We start from the raw sequence: 15,798 nt of genomic DNA, 5'->3' as shown, positions 1-15,798 counted from the left end.
TTGACCCGAGGCAGGGACGGTGTAAGACTGTGACCAAGCCTTTTCTTCCTCACCTCCCGGAATAGGTCCCTTCTGTGCTGCTGAATGTTTTCCTCCTGGTACCTGGGCATGAGGGGGCTGCCTGGGAGTGCAGTCCTTCCCGCAGCTCTGTCCTCCTACCCTTCCCACTCAGCGGGTCCTTTGTGAGAGAAAGGAGGCCAGGATACTTCTCTCTTCTAGACTTGGCCTGCGCCGTGAGGAACCTGGCCACCTGAGCCGGCAGACACAGAACAGGAGCCTGAAGGACTGTGCATGGTGTTTATTAGAGATGACAGTGAGGTGGGGGTCTTGTGGAACATGCTCTGTAGGTCACACGTTAGAGCCATAAGGCAAGGGTAGTCGGGTAGACAGGGCCGCTGGGGGCTGTCCACTGTGTCCTATCTCTCCCCACCTAACCCTAACTTAACAAGCAGCAGCTATGAATCAGCGAATAAAGTCGGGGCCACGTTCCCCAGGAGGCATGAGGGCCAAGAACAGAAATGACAGGAGGCAAGAGCGAAAAATGAGCGGGGCGAGGAGGCCCCTGTAGCTGTTCCATACGTCCTCTGCTATACACACTCTCCCTTCCCAACCCCCCAGTCCAGGTTGGCTCCTGTCTGCCACTCGGGGTGACCGTGTTCCTGGTCTCTGGTCCCGTCACATGTTGAGAAGCTTTCCCGACAGGCGAGGAGAACCCTTCCCTGCAGGAGCTTCGGCTGTGAGGCCTCTGGCCCCGGCCTAGCCTGCCTGCTGCTCCAGCCTTGTGTCTGGATGCCCCACTCCAGCTGATGGACGGGAGTGCCACCCTGTCGGGCTCTGATTGTCTGTCTCACTTCTAACGTGTGGCAGTGAGGCGAGTGGAGGACCTCGGACCCCAAGCACAACCCCTGAGTGCCTTGACTGTCGGGACCTGGGCCTGCTCAGGGGCCTCGTTTCTTCCTCATGCCATGCTGCCCACACCCACCCTCTTGTCACTCTGAGGGGGCATCCCTTCCCTGAGTCTGGTGGGAAGGCCCCTGCTAAGGGGATCCTGGCCTGAGGGCACTGCCGGTGGGGCAGCTTCTTGTGCAGGAGAGGAAGGTGCCGGGGGTGCAGCACACGCAGCTAGTACCTGGAATGGGAGCCTACGGGGGTCACTGTGCCCAGGAGGTAAGGGGGCTGGCTCCCTGCTTCTCCCAGAACCTTGGGACCACAGGCAGCCCTGGAGCTGGGGCCGGGCAGGGGGTTGTGGGGGCTGAGCCTAGTGCCAGCCTAACGCCAGTCTAACTCCAACCTGCCTGGAGTGGGCACCCCAGCCAGCTGTGCCTGTGCCTGCCAGGGTAGGGCGGCAGGAGGCTGTCAGTAGCTGTCCTTGGGCCAGGGCCGGTTGCGCTGCCAGTTCCGGTCATTGTGGTTGTGCTCCGAGTCCTGGGCTAGGAGCCGGTCTTGGGGGTCGTGCCCGTTAGCACTAGGCAGCCCCGAGGTGTGTTGGCGGTGAGGCTGGTACAGGTCCTGGTAGGCGTCCGCATAGTCCTCCTCCAGGTGGCGGGAGCTACGCTGCGAAGACCCTGTCCAGGCTTGGCGGGAGCTCTCGCTGGCCTCGTCTGAGGGCATCAAGCTGTCCCGCTCCAGCGGCGAGTGCTCCTCGCCGCGCTCCCCCAGCAGCTGCTGGTTCTGGGGGCAACGGGACAGCTCTAAGTAGGCAGGGCAGACCTCGCCTTGGCCTCCCTCCTACCTCTAACTGGGTGGGGGCCGTTCTGCCCCCTCAACTCTCAGTTCCTGGATACAAGAAACAGTGCAAGGAGGGAGGGAGAGGCATCTTCCACGTGAGACATGGAAAACGGGAGCTTTTGACTCCTGCAAAATTCAGGCTCTGCTGTCAAGACAGACTAAGGTAAAGAGAGTGTTTCTTTTGAACCCAGAAAAGTAACCTCTGATTACCCACCTCACTGATTTATTCCCTCTCTCATCAGGAAGTTCCTTCCCCCATCTGCCCTGGCTCTGTATAGCACAGCTGAGTTCTCCGATCCTTTGGCCTTCAAGCTGGAGGCCAAGGACAATCGCCTGGGCCAGGAGCAGGCAGTACTTTGGCGGGTTCAGCCTGAGCACCTGTGCCCACTGCAAACGGGTACCTGAAGTCCGGGGATGGCACTGGGAGGGCCCAAAAGTCCAGGGCCGGGGGCCGGGTGGTGGGTGGCCCTCCAGTAAACCTCTAGGTATTCGGCCAGGTGCTCACACGCATCCTCCAGCTGGTTCTCATCCAGAATCACATCAAATGACTCCTGGGGAAGAGAGGGAGAGGGGGAACGTTGGCTGGTAGCAGCGCCCCCCCCCCCATCTCCCTCACTCCCCCGCCCTGGAAAAGCTAGAGTGGGCACAGGAGTAGCTGACCCAGGTACTCACTGGTGGGCACTGAACCAGCTTGTCATATGCCATCATCTGTACAGTCAGGTGCTTCATCTGTGACTTCCCCCGGGAGCGGATGAGACGCTGGAGGACCTGAGGAGGAAGGGCAGGGCTGGGCCTAGAGAGAACCCAGCATGTCCCCCACTTGTGCTACAGCATCAGCAGCAGGTGAGGATGATTCAGAAGGGGGCAGCAGGAAAAGGGAACTCAGGTGCCCTCGGGCAGGGATCAGGCAGAGGTGTACTGCGTTCTGGGAGGGCAGCCCCGTGGGCCTCCTCCATCGCCGTTGAGGTACCTTTGGTGAGGATACTTTGACAAAAACGATGATGGGGGCCAAGGAGGTCTTGGCCAGCTGTGCCGGGTGGTTGATGGTGTCGGCATCCAGCACTACCAGCTGCAGAGATTTTGCCAGCTCGAATATGCGCTCGATCTCACTCTGTACTTCCGCTGCGGGAGGAGGCAAGTGGGCCATGACGCTCACCGCGGGGCTCCACCTACTTCTTAGTCCTGTGGGGCCGTGGGAGCGCTCCGCGGTGGTGGACGGGAAGGAATCAGAGGGAGAGGGTATATTCATCAAGGTGCAGGCAAGCAGTGAAACGGAGAACCGGGGAGACTGGGGCGGTTCTTGCCAGTCCTGGGGCGGGTAGAGAAGCTGGGCAAGACTGCAGGTGCCGGGGAAGGGAGAGGTAGGAGAAAGGGTCTCACTAAGGCTTGAGTGGGTGGAGAAGCAGGAGACCGGGACTTCTCACCAATGCTGGAGCGGGCGGAGGAACGCTCAATGATGGTCCTCTTGCCAGGATTGTTGAGCACAGATCGCTTTGCCAGTGAGAGGTCAGCTGTGACGCGGGTGATGGAGATCCTGGGGTGGCGGTGGAGAATCACAGCCCACCTCTAAATTCCAAGCCTTAGGCTTCTCCTTACCCAGGTCCCACTGAGTTTCTCTTTAGAAAAGACCTTGCTACAGGCACCTGGAAGGAGATAATGATCTTCTCCCTGGTTCTCATGCCACCTGAGGCCAGAACAACTTACCTGCCATCAAATCTATGTTTGAGGAAGTCGAACAGAGCCTTCTGCATCATGTCCGTGACCTGGGTGGCAGGGGTGAGGGGAAAGGCATGGGATTGACTGGGGCCCTCTTGCGCAGGGGCAGCTTCCCTAGGCATGGCCCTGGAGCCCGCCCCCTCCACACACAGACCTGGTGGGGGTAGAACACCCCTCCCACTGTCCCTGTGGTCTTCCCACGGCAGGCTGGGTAGAGGCAACCCTTTGGGGTCAGGGGCCTTCTCTCACCTCATAACCTTTCAGAGAGGGTCCCACCAACACCACAGGCCGCATGGAGGGCACCACATCATATGGGGGAACGTGTTCTGCCTGCAGAATGGACCCAAGGTCAGGCAAAGCCATGGCCCTGTCGCCTGCCCTATGCCTGACTGGTGCAGGGCAGATCCAGAAGTTCTGGTCTCCCTCCCCTCTCTGTTCTCTTGCCCTTCCAATAAGGACTGCCCAGAAACCTGTCCCCACAGCCATAAGCCATGAGCCCCCCCAGCCCAGGTCCCTTCCTTGACTCACCTGCTTTTGCTTCTGCTTGGCTTTTTGGAAAAGGAAATAAAAGATTAAAGTTGGTGAAGGGGGAAAAGCCCTGGGGGCATGGTATTTATTCCCTTCCCCAAGGGAGACACTGGGTTTCTCCGAGCTCTTTTGGTCCCTCCACCAACCCCCTCCCACACAGCTCACCTGGGAACAAGCTCCCTTTCTCCCTGTGTCTTAGTTACCCACCTACCCAAGATGGGTGGGTTGGGGGGAGGCTACCTAGAGATGGCGGAGGGGAGCGTCGGTTGCCAATGTCACTCAGGCTGGAGGGGTTCCCAGATCTCCTGAGAGCAGAAAGGGAGGTCAATAAGCTTCTGTGTGAATGCATTTTCTACACATTATTTCACTGTCGTATACATTTCCTTACATCTTAACTAGCGAGGGAGGCGCACGTGTGTGACAGGTGTATTTATGCGTGTTGGCTTTCATATTTGTGCGGTGTTAATGCGTGCTGCGGGTAAAGTACATGTGTCTGGGGGTACGTTTATTGAGTCACAAACCCTGCTCTCACCTGGCCTTCTGCTCCTGCTTGAGCCGGATGCTCTCCAGGCGCTGGGGGCTGGGGATGAAGGCAATGTCCCCACCCTCTTTCACTAGCCTCCCGATCCACCAGTCATTGCTGTACTTCTGGGGGAAGGGGCGGTGAGAGGAGGCGCCCAGGCCTCAGTCCTGGCTCTTCAATGTGAAGGAGCCAAGGAGGCATTCAGAGAGCGGTCTGAGGAAGGCAGCACAAAAAGAGGAGGGCAGGAGAAGGTGCCAGAGGGAAGGGCAGCCAGGTTTGAGCCACCCAAGATTTCAGTGCAAGGCATCACCGAGTAACCTAAGAGGCAACTCATCTAACTGCTCACTTTACACGTATGGAGACTGAGGCCCAAGCCAGGTCTCAGAAGGATGGAGGCCCTGGGGACTGGGTTGTAGATATGAGGGGCGTATGGGTATGTGTTCTGGGTAAGAGCTGAGGAGCCTGGGGACCTGTTTATAGACTAAGACTGAAGTAAGAGGCAGGGGAGCTAGGGCACGAGCAGGGGGATTAGGTGGCTCCTCTTTGGGGGTTGGGGCTGGTCACCTCTTTAATATGCAGAAAATCTTTGGCCTCAAAGTTGACTCCAGAGCCCTGGACTGGGCACTCCTCGTCCAGTACGCCACAGTAGCTGACATTGGTCCTCACAGCAAATGCCACAGGTTTGTGCTAGGGAATTTGGCCATCAGTGCAAATGAGGGGAGCCTCACAGCACCCCTTCTAGTTTCAATGCCCCATCAGTAGAGGGCGGAGGCCCCAGCAGGACGCCCATGACACACACACTCTTTCACACTCATGAGCATCCTGCCCGCTGACCCCTGGGGACTTAGGTCCCAGCCCAAGTTTCCACCCAGCCCAGCCTAGCCTGCCAGCCCAAGTTGCTACCTTGGCCCTTTCAAGCTGCTGCTGAGCCTGGCTCTCCACTTCCCGCCGGGCACTCTCCCGGTCCTCCTCCAGGGAGACGTCTGAGTCCAGAGATGGGCGGCTGGTATAGGAGTCGGCTGAACCCTGGCATGGGGGAGAGGTTGTGACCGCTGGGCACTACAGGCATCCTCTAAACCCTACAGCAGAGGCTCCACTGACTCCAGCCTGTCCATGTGCTGGACCAGGTGCTGGACCCCGGTGGTCCCTCTCATCTCCCTGAGAAGGGCCCCAGTGCCTCTGGGGCTGCAGGAAAGCCAGCCCAATCCATACGTGCTAAGATTGGGGCCCCTCCCCACAAGCCCATTAATACTGCGGCTCTGAACAGAGCCTTCACTTTCCTCCTTCCTCCCTTTCCTCTCCTCTACCCTGGCCTCTGGGGCAGAGTGAAGGGAGACGTACTGCAGATGATATATTGGAGATGATTCTGGATCTAGGAGACCCAGCCCTCTTGTTCACATCAGCCTGCAAAGCATCCTGGGCCTTATCCCTTTAAAATGCGTGGCAGCAGTACAGTCAGCTGGGAACAGTCAAGAGACACTGGTTGGCGTGGCACTCTCTCCTGGGTGTCAGGACAGAGCCATCTACCCCCTTCGATCTCCTCTCCCCAGGTGCCTACCCTTCCAGGGTGAAGAGGAAGACGCGGTGCTGCCAACTCCTGGAAGTCACTTCCTCTCTCCCCACCCCCACTTTCTTTCCCCTTACACCTGCTGGGGCAACTGGCCAGGTGTGGGCAGCAAACAAGACAGACTGAGAAGGCAACACAAAGCTGTCTCCCTGGGCCCCAGTGAGGCTCAGCCACACCATCTGGCCTGTATCTCCCCAGCCCTTCCCCAAGGGGATATCAGCCCTGAAGGAAGGCGCTGTCAGTGCCAGGCAACCCAGCGGAGGACCCTGGGGATGTAGGGACAGGGTCTCTAGTAACCTGAGCCGGGAGAGTCTCTGAGTCCTGCAAATAGGAAGGGGGTACGTTTGGAGGGTTGTAGAGCTCACCAAGAGGGAGACGCACAAATGAGGAAGGAAAGCTGGACCTTAGGACAGGAGGATAGAAGTCAGGATGTCTGGGTTTCCCTGTCAGACTAGGGGAAAGGGAATCTTTTGTTTTCTGTCTCAGTCTCCACTCTTTATGATCAGAGGCTTGAAGCGTCATTTCCATCAGTTCTGAAGTGCAGGTGGCACAGATAAGGTAGGAGTCTTGCTAAGGGGTCCATGTGGGAGTGTGTGTGTGCGTGTGCGTGTGTGTGTATGTGTGTGTGTGTAGGTTTTAGAATGTTCTCAGGCTGAGGAACATTCCTTCAAGCTCACTGTGCATGAGCACTTACAGAAGGCAGCAGAAGCCAGAGTCTCAGTGGGGAAGACAAACTCACGTACCACCCTACCCCTCGGCCCCAGCCCCAGCATCGGCAAGAGGGCTGGTCAGCTTGATATCAGCCCGGAGCCTTGAGCCTGAGGAAACACAATGTCTGTGGTAGATGGAAGGCATGAAGAGAGCACAAAGGGAAAAAGTCTTTCATTTTACAGAGGAGTAGAGTCTGCCTGCTGTTCCCCATCTCTCTTGAGAACAAAATAAGGCTGGCTTGGCAGCAGGAGAAAGAGCGGCTGAGCCTCGGGAAGAACCTTTGTGCTGTCAACAGAGTGGGGGGGGACCTCCTTTCAGGGGTCTTAGGCACAGGAGACAGCTGTCTAATGCGAGCAGGGACCAATGGGAAAGGAGGCAAGAGGCAAGGCGAGATGACAACTCACTTTGATGAGTAGGTATCAGATGCCTTCTAGATGTCCAGGCCTGTGCAGGAAGAGGATTCTGACCTTTGCTCCACAGGCTCTCGGCCTAATTTAGTAATCTTAATGTCCCCGCCTGGAACACCTGGGTCACCTGGCCTCTCACCTCAGAATGGGAATCATAGGATCTTCCCCTGAATGTTTAAGGAGTTGTGCTCACGATGGAACCCCCTCTCCATTATTCCCAAGTCCTCAGAGCAGGACCCAAGGATGGGTGCATCCTTCGTGCCCTGGTATCACTTGGGAGGCCAGGGCTGCCCTGCCAAGGGTGCTCTGGGGTCTTGCCTCCCCCACCCCCTGTTATGCCAAAACAGCCAGAGGCCCAGTACTTTGGAGCTGCCAGGAGTTGGCACAGTGCCCTGGTGGTGCCCCCCTTGCCTGGTGAGTGTGTGGGCAGGCTGCAGCTCCACTCTTGCCTGGCACGGGGGAAGAAGAGGAGGGAGATGAGCCGGTGGATTTATTTAGAGCCTGATCTCCCTCCTACTGCTTCAGAGGGGGCCTCAGGGAGAGCAAGGAGCCAGGCAAGAGAAAGGGAAGCGGGGGGAGGGTGATCCAGGAACCAGAGAGGGGTGGGGAGCCAGCAAGGGGGTAGCAGGCTGCCCCCAACACATCCACATGTCAGTCTTCACCTTGCAACAGCCCTTGCCTTCTTGCCAGGGACGGGAAGAACCTTCTAGGGCCCTCCAGCCCCTCCGAGAGGTTCATTCTCAAGCTCACCTTGGCACCCTGGGCCATGCCAGCTGTCCCTTCAACTGTCAGAAAGAGGTGTCCACCAGAGCCTTGAAAATCATCTGCTCTAGCTGCAATGTAATTAGCCCCAGAGGCCCAATGGGGAATTGGGCCCAGCAGGAGCCCAGTCCCAGAAAAGGACTGAGAGCTGCCTATCCTGAGCCCTAGAACTCATGTACCGTGGGCCTGGCAGCAAGAGATGGGAGAAAACCCAAATACTCCCCTTTTGACCAGAGTGCTCTGCCCTCCACACCTATCGGGGACCCCTTCCAAGCCATCTAGTGGTCCTCTCCTAAGGAGACCTTCATGCAGCATGTTTCGGAGAAGGGACAGAGAAGCTGCTGCCCATCCTTGCCCCATCTTTCCAGGCACTCTCCCTGCTCTCTGAGCTCCGGGAATCACTGCCTAATGAGCTGATTTGTCTCAGTGGGTCAGGAGATAAAAGCAAAGAGGAGAATTAAATATTTATCAGTTGCCTGGTTCTCTGAGCAAAGAGCTTCCTCTCCATCCCCAGGCCCTCAGCCCCTCTGGCCTCACCTCTAGGCCCTCCATGCTGAGCAGGAGCTCAGGAAGCCCACTGCTCTGAGGATGCCCCAGCAGGAGGCGTGGAATGGATGGGGCTCAGTCAGCTGGCCCACCCATGTGCCAGGTGCCTAGTTTCCAGCCTGGGAGAGAAGCTGTGCTGCAGGCAGGGTGAGGAAATAAGGCAATGCTCAGGGATGGGCAGCAGAAGGGAATAATGGAGGTCCTCAAGTTTATGATCCTTTTGAGGCTGGTACCTGATTCTCTGTTATCCCAGGCTCTCTAAATTTGTCCTTTACTTGAAGCATAGGTCTGAATTGTCCTCCTCCCCCAAAGCCTCAGCTTCTCCAGTAGCTGTTGTGTTCAGACCCAGTCAATCCTCCTTTGGGAACTCCAGACACTGCGTGTGCCCTCTCTACAGCCTCTATGCCCTCAGTCTCCAGCCCTTCCTCCCTCTACCCTTTAGTCCTGGGCTTCGGGGCCACCTGCTCGAGCCTTTCCCCCACACTACCCCCCGCCATGCGCACACCCGATACCCCTTGGTCTAGGACTGGAGTCCTGGGGAGCTTTGGGCATGGAAATTCATCTCCCCACTTTTCAGGAGCGCCCCCCCTACTGGCCCTGCCCCTCCACTGAGGCGTTTTTCAAAGTAATGAACGGGGGAAGGGTCCAAGGGAGAAGAGGAGTCACCCCAACTTCCCCACCCCCACCCTCACCGTGGGCACTCACCGCCTCCGAGTCCTCAAACCCGGGCACGTAGGAGTCGTCATACATGGGGGAGTCCGGGCTGGGGGGAGCGCGCGGCGCCGGGGGCGGGAGCAGCCCGGAGGCAGGGGCGAGGACAGCGGGCCGCGCCCGAGAGATGCCACCGAGCCCCGCAGCCCTGCGGGCGGCGGCGGAGAGCGAGAGAGCGCGAAGGAGAGAGCGAGCCGCGAAGACCAGCTGCTCGGAGCTCAAATCACCGCTCCCCCCACCCCACCCCCCCAAACCCTGCCGGTCCCACCCCGAGCGCGGCTGAGGAATCTGGCGCCGGCTCCTACAACAATAGTGCCCGCCCACCTGACCCCCTCCCCGGGAGCAGGCGGGGGCGGCGGCGGGGGGCGCCGGCCACCCGGGGAGCCCGAGACCGGGCCTGGAGAGGGTGGCCGGCCGCAGCCGGGGAGAAGGTGGGTCCCCAATCACCTATGGGGCAGAGGGGCCGCGGGGAGGAAGGGGAGGAGAGACTGCGGGCGGGGCGGATCTAGGCTGGGAGGAGGCGGGGCGAGGAGAGATGCGGAGACAGAGACGCTCAGCAACCCAGGAAATACTCCGCCGGGAAACAAAGGGCTGGAGCGGGGGAGGGGAGGGGGCGCGGAGATGGGACCCAAGCCGTGAAAGCCGAGGGCGCAGGTGGCTTAGAGGCCGGAGACAGAGAAAGGAGGGATCGAGGCAGAGAGAGAGGAAAGGGGGAGACAGGAAATTGGAGAGACTGGGGGAGATCGGAGAGGCGGGGCGGGGGCTGGGGACGGGCGGCAGAAGGGGGAGGGGCCCCAGGTGAGAAGGCCGCGTGTCTAGGCCCTGGCGGCGCAGAGACTCCGAAAGAAACCTCCGCAGTGGTACTGGGGAGGAATGGGTTTGGCGAGCCCAAGCCAATGCGTGAAAGTAGCCCCTACCCCAGCAGGTGCTCGGGCTCCTCCCCCCCTCCCCGGCCCCCCGTGCTGGGACCCTGGCGCAAAGGGCCACGTCGCCCAACCCACGCAACTGGGGTTTTGGGTCCGACCGCCCCACACCTGTTGCGCGATTAGATTCCATCCTAGTCTGGCCAGGACTGGGTGGGGGGGGGGGGGGGTTCCCTTGCTCGCTTCCTTGCCAAGGACTGTGCCATGCATTGCCAAGGCATCCGTGGGAACTGGGGGAGGGAGGGGCTGTTTTAGGTGAGCCTAAAGGGAGGGGGAGAGAAACCGGAGGGTGGAGGTACGGGGATTGGCGGGGCTGGAACAGAAGGTGGGATACCGGCCACACTGGGGTTGGGAGGGTTAAGGGCAAGACTACCGAGTCACTAGTGTAAGGCCAGATTCCCTCCTTAGAGAAAGGATGGAGGTGGGGTGGCCGGGATCCTGGTTGGAGCCACAGTACCATGCTGTACCAGTTTCCTTCCAAGGAGAACTGAGATGTGAGGTTAGAGACAGAGCAGCAGCCCTTATCTTGGATAAACTTCCCCAAAGATCCACCCATTGGAGCGCCCTCCTTTCTTCCATCTCCTGAGCAACATTATTCCTTTGAATTTTGATTGTCTACCTGCCCTAACTCCACCACGAGGGGGATGTGAGATTTAGAAAGAGGGTTACACTTGAAGCCTTTCTGGGCTCATTCCTTCTCCAGTCCCTGTTTCTCCCACCCAGGAGGGTGAATCAGGAAATCTGTTCGTTGCTTTACCTTCCTGAGCTACAGGGGAGTCAGAAAACCAAAGCTGACCCAGTTTGACAAGATCTATGGGAGAAGCATTGCGCATGAGAGAGAGGAAGTCCACCTAACCCAACTGGCTTCCCCATTTATGTCAATTTTTCATGTTCCGTTGACAAGAAAGAAGGAGAGAAGGGGCCTCATCTTAAGACTATCTTTAGCCTGCCTTTAGTCTGTCTGCCCCTGTGAGTGGTGCAGCCCAGCCCTGCTTAGCATCTTCCTGCGGCTGGATTTGGCAGACAACTTTGTTGGAGCCCTACAAGCTGGCCAGGCACTGCTGGGGGAGGCCGTCGGCTTTCACAGTTCTCTCCTGAGTCCAGCACCGTTTGGGGATTGGTTATACGTTGGATTCTCTGGTAGTGCCAGTTCCCAGACACTGTCTTTTCACTTCTGTGCCCCCTCTTTCTAGTTCCTCAGAACTCCTTGTCTCCTCCTCTTTTATTCTCTGCCTCTTCAGTTCCTTCTGTTTTTTCCAGAAGGGCAGAAAGGAGCCATGAGGTGTGAAAGAATAAGACTCTCAAGGCGCTCTCTCCTGGGTGATAATTCCAATGACGACAGCTGCTGGGGCATCTGCTTCTCTTCCCATCCCTGGATCTACTCTCCTGATCTCTCCTTTTGTGACTCTCTCCGCCACCAGGGGGTCCTGGGGATTGTAGTTACACAGCAGACCTGCCATCAGCGTCACTCCTTCCTCACACACCTTGTTGTTTTCATCCCCATCTGGGACAATGGTGTTCAAATCTGCTTCTGAAGCATGAGTTGCCGTGCCAACCCCCCCCCCCCCCCCCCGGGAGACGGGTTCAAGCTTTCATACCTGGGCCCATCCCTTGGGTCTTACAGGAGCTTCAGAGCCGCACTCTTTCCCTTATCTCTGAGTCGTTACTCAATGCCCCCTTGCATCTCTTATCTCACCCACACCTGCCTGCTCCAGTTCTCATGCCAACTTCCTGTCCTGAAATAAGACATGTGCCTGTCAGTATCTACGTGGCCCCTAACCTCTTGTCTTTTCCAGGGGTGAGCATAAGAGGAGAGCTGAGGGCAAAAAACCTCCAACCCAACCCAAACCAAAACAAACAAACAAAAAACGGTTTTGAGGATTGGAGAAGAGGATTTCTGCTCTCCTCCCTTGTAGGAGAGAGCTGTTAGGCTGGTAGCTGCCTGGCACCCAAGGTATGGAAGCAGGACACCGGGGAGAAGCCTGAATAACCAAGTTTGGGAGTGGGAGTACTTGGGAGCCTCCGGAATACATTCCAGCTTCTCCTGTAAGTGCACCAGGAAGCTGGCAGATCCTAATCCCTCTGCATTGAATGGGGAAACTGAGGCAGGAGCCAGTACCTCTGGGAAGTCCTTCTCCTCAGCAGTCTTTAAGATGGACCAAGCCCAAACCCCCAGCATTCTAGCTGCGAGGCCGCCCTCAGGGAGCCTGGAGAGGGGCACCAGGGGAGCTTGGTGAATCCCTCTTATCTCCGTCCTTCCATCTAGCTCCTTTTTTGGCTCCCCAGGCAGTCTTCCCCTCCCGTCCCGATCCCAGTGCTTAGAAGCTGCCAGCTCTGACTGCTCCCTCCTTTCTTGCCCGCCTCTTCCACCCTCAGCCTCACCTCCTCGATCTTCCTCCCTCCCCATCACTGCAGTCTCCCCCAAATGAGGGCCCTCCTCCTAGCTTGGAGTGGGGCTCTCCTCCCACCCACTGGGGAGGGGGCCCGCGTTTACCTCATTCAGCAGGAAGGTTGCACTGGAGTCAGAAAAAGACATAGACCGGGCTAGCGGTCTTTCCCCCTCCCCCGGGCCAGGGGCTCCGAGGCGGGAGCAGGACCCGGGCGCTGCTCTGCACACTGGCTCCCGCCTGCACGCCTGGCCTCGCCCCACGCCCGCCGGGCTCGCTGCCGGCTCGTGTCCCTCTCTCCGGGTTCCCTCCCCCTTTCCTCCTCCTTCCCTCCCTCTCCCTCCCTCTCCCTTCCTTTCTCGCCGCCTCTGTCACTCTCCCTCTCCAGTCACCTTTCAGTCCGGCTCTCTCCATTTCCGTCTCTTCTTCCTCCTCTCTACGGTCCCTGTTCTCTGTTTATCTGGGTGCCTCCCACTGTCCTTCCATCCCCACTTCTCGCCTCCCTTCTCCGCCTCCTCCTTCCTCCTCAACCCGCCCCCCCAGAAAAGGTAGGGACTCTGGAGCCCCCACCGCCGTAGGCAGAAGGGGCTGCCCGGACCCCGGAGCTCTAGGCGGAAGGTTCTAGTCCCTCCCGGCTCCTGCTTCGTGCGCCGTAGGAAACCAGGCGCCGGTGCTCCCGGCGGCGGCGTCCACCCCGACCTCAGCAGGGGACAGGATCCAAGGGAGAAATGCTCGTGTGCGACTCGCTAGCCCCCGCGGCAAGGCGCCCCCCTACCCCGGGGTCCGGGAAAGCCACGTCCAGCCACCCGTCCCCGGCCCAGACCCTGGGTCTCCAGCGCGCCCGGGAGTCTCTAAGGTCTCTCCTCTCTCCTGGGTTCCGGCGCCGCGGAACTCAGCCCGCGAAGGCGCAGGGCTAGGCGAGGCGGCTCCTCCCCGCCCGGCTGCAGCGCCCCCTAGGCTCGCTCGCGGGGTGGCCGCACACGCCCTCCAGGTGGCGGCACCCGCCGGGGTTCCTGTCTGTCGACCGGCTGCCGTCCGGCCCTCCCAGCAGGAGGCGCTGTCCAGGTCCGAGCGGAGGGGGCGCAGCTCAGAGCCAGACCCCCCCCACCCCAAGCCTAGGACGAACCCCTCTCCTTCTCCTCTTTCCAAGAACTGCCGTCCCACCTCCGCCCCCCACCCCCCAGTATGGGACTCCAGGCTGCACTCTATCTTCACCCCGTAGGATTCCTTTGAGACACTTGGCTTCTCTGGGGGCCTACCCAGCTCCTACCTCCATGTTGGTCTCCAGGGGCGCCCCCGCTGAGCCCAGCAGCTATCCGGCCAGGCCTGGGCAGCTGGGAGTACAGAGTCGCGGGACTGCTGCTCGGGTCAGTACCCCCTCCACCCCCTTCGGCGGGCACGTCAAACAGGACAAGCCCAAGTTCTGGCGGGGTAGGGGGGAGCAGGGGTGTAGCCCCAGCCAGCTCTCTCCTTGCACCCTTCTAAGCGGATCGGTCTCTCATTGGTCCCTCCACACCCCCAACACCCCCAGGCTGGACTCTTCTCCACACCAAAGACTGCAGCTAAAGGGGAGGGGGAGGCTGACCCCTTCTCCGAGACAGACCCACCCTGATGCTGAGTGACAGGAGTCCCTAACTTCCCCTCAGTAGAACCGTTAAGATCAAGGGGGCTCCACCGTCCTTCTCAGCCCTTCTTTTACATCCCTTCCCCTGGGGGGGGGGGTCTTGGAGCCCCTGCCCCAATCCTCCCATCCCCTGGGGATCTTGGAAGACTTCTCTCTCTCTCTCTCTCTCTCTCTCTCTCTCTGTTCAGCTGACCCTCTACTTGTCCCCATTTCAGAGGGAGCTAATTTGGGGAGAACCAATTCTCCTCTTTCCACCCCTAGCTCCTCCTCAGGCTGGACTTAACCTGGAAAGTGCTTTGCGAGGGCACCTTCTCCCCTCCCTCTGTGGTCTAGTCCAATGGGTCCAAGGATCTCCTACCACCCACCTACCCCCAAGTCACTCAGCTTCAACTATTCAGAGGAGATAAAGAGATTGTGTGTGTGTTATTAAAATGTGCATGGAGGTTTTTATAGGTTTTGTTTTTTGGCTTCAATAGATGAGCAGAGCTTTGCTTTCCATTTGGCAATAAGACCTGAAGGGAGAAAGTCATGTGTCCCCCCCCCCCCGCCACTCCCCCCCCCCAGACCACAGCTAATGGACTAGCTCCTCTGGGCCTTGGGGCAGCTTAAGTTTCCATAGAAGGGGGGTGGGGGTGCTGGCCAAGGCAAGCAATTGTCCCTGGCTTCCCCATTCCTCCCCCCCTCCCTCCACTCTCCCAGAACCTACTGCCTAGAACACCACCTCTCTCTCCTCCCCTTATTTTAAAATAGAAATACCAATGACTTCTCTCTGAACCTATCAGGAGGAATCTGAGGTGCAGCGGGACAGCTCCACACTCTGCACTTTTTCTCACTTTCACTCAAGCTGCCGGACCACACCCCTCTCCCTTCTGTCACAGAGAGAAGGTAGGAACCTCAGAATTAGAGCTGGGAGCCCAGGCGGCAGGCTCCGAGAACTGTCCTCTCCCACCCCCTCTGTGTGAGATGACTAGCAGGCTTATCACTCTTCGGGCCCTGTCCAGGATGCACACCCTCTTGCTCCCCACTCTGCCTTCCTTGGGTCCCCCATCTCTGGCTCTGACCTCACTGTATCTGGCACCTTGCTAGAGGGGAACTCTAGACTGCATGCGCTCCTGGGAGCCATGCCTTAGGGGCCCTTCAGGTCCTCAGCTCCAGCACACAGGCCCTCAGGGCTCTGCAGGCAGCCTTGATCTCTTCTCTCTGGGGTTGGCTTAGTGTTCTGTGACCTCCCAGACCCCCAGGTCGTTAGGACCTCAGGATATTTGGCAGGGCCTCTGCTAACCCTTTTGGCTAGTGTTTGTGCAGACGCGTTCTGCACCAGGGGCTTGCCCTGCGGATCTCGAGCTGGCTTTCCATCACCGCTTGCCTCCTCTCAGCAAGGCATAACATGGCCCGGACATTTGAAAACCTGTGTATCATGGGGACAGAGAACAAAAACCACCACATCCACCCTTTGTATCTGTTCTATTGAGACCTAAAAGGGTCTCCCCCTCTCTTCTGAGAAAGCTCTGTGGAAGCAGCTGCCACAGGGAATCCCCACTGCCAATTCTGCCTACTCCTCTGGGGAAGTTCCTCCAACATCAAACCTCAATCCCTTTTGCTGCAACCTCTGACTTCTTTTTCTGGGCTCTGCCTCTGAACCCATGGTGATATTTGATGCGTCTA

At 58.7% G+C, this 15,798-nt stretch overlaps 1 protein-coding gene across 2 annotated transcripts; it reads right to left on the bottom strand.

Moving 5' to 3' along the window:
* Nucleotides 1–283: 283 nt before the first annotated feature.
* Nucleotides 284–12,798, bottom strand: CACNB3 (calcium voltage-gated channel auxiliary subunit beta 3). 2 transcript variants are annotated; one of them, XM_045467069.1, is made up of 13 exons: nucleotides 12,617–12,798; nucleotides 5,399–5,521; nucleotides 5,060–5,182; nucleotides 4,505–4,620; nucleotides 4,213–4,277; nucleotides 3,973–3,992; nucleotides 3,694–3,774; nucleotides 3,433–3,491; nucleotides 3,153–3,262; nucleotides 2,699–2,850; nucleotides 2,401–2,496; nucleotides 2,130–2,279; nucleotides 284–1,671 (listed from the first exon to the last, which is right to left on the bottom strand). In XM_045467069.1, the coding sequence occupies exons 1-13, from the start codon at nucleotides 12,656–12,658 to the stop codon at nucleotides 1,357–1,359; spliced, it is 1,452 nt and encodes a 483-aa protein (XP_045323025.1). In that variant the 5' UTR covers nucleotides 12,659–12,798; the 3' UTR covers nucleotides 284–1,356. The 2 variants fall into 2 exon arrangements, with proteins under 2 accessions (XP_045323025.1, XP_045323024.1); XM_045467068.1 differs by lacking the exon at nucleotides 12,617–12,798 and adding an exon at nucleotides 9,194–9,933.
* Nucleotides 12,799–15,798: the final 3,000 nt, after the last annotated feature.

The sequence above is a fragment of the Leopardus geoffroyi genome, chromosome B4 (genome assembly GCF_018350155.1).
Source record: "Leopardus geoffroyi isolate Oge1 chromosome B4, O.geoffroyi_Oge1_pat1.0, whole genome shotgun sequence".
Lineage (NCBI taxonomy): Eukaryota > Metazoa > Chordata > Mammalia > Carnivora > Felidae > Leopardus > Leopardus geoffroyi.
The sequence above is the reverse complement of the archived record's forward strand: the minus strand, read 5'-3'. Positions and strand labels throughout refer to the sequence as shown.

Excerpts from the sequence above, each read along its gene's own strand:
- CACNB3 (XM_045467068.1), bottom strand. The coding sequence starts at position 9,238 with ATGTATGACGACTCCTACGTGCCCGGGTTTGAGGACTCGGAGGCG. Across the intron at positions 3,775-3,972 it reads CCAAGCAGAAGCAAAAGCAG|GCAGAACACGTTCCCCCATA; the intron begins GTGAGTCAAGGA and ends TCCATTCTGCAG. Across the intron at positions 2,497-2,698 it reads TCAAAGTATCCTCACCAAAG|GTCCTCCAGCGTCTCATCCG; the intron begins GTACCTCAACGG and ends CTTCCTCCTCAG.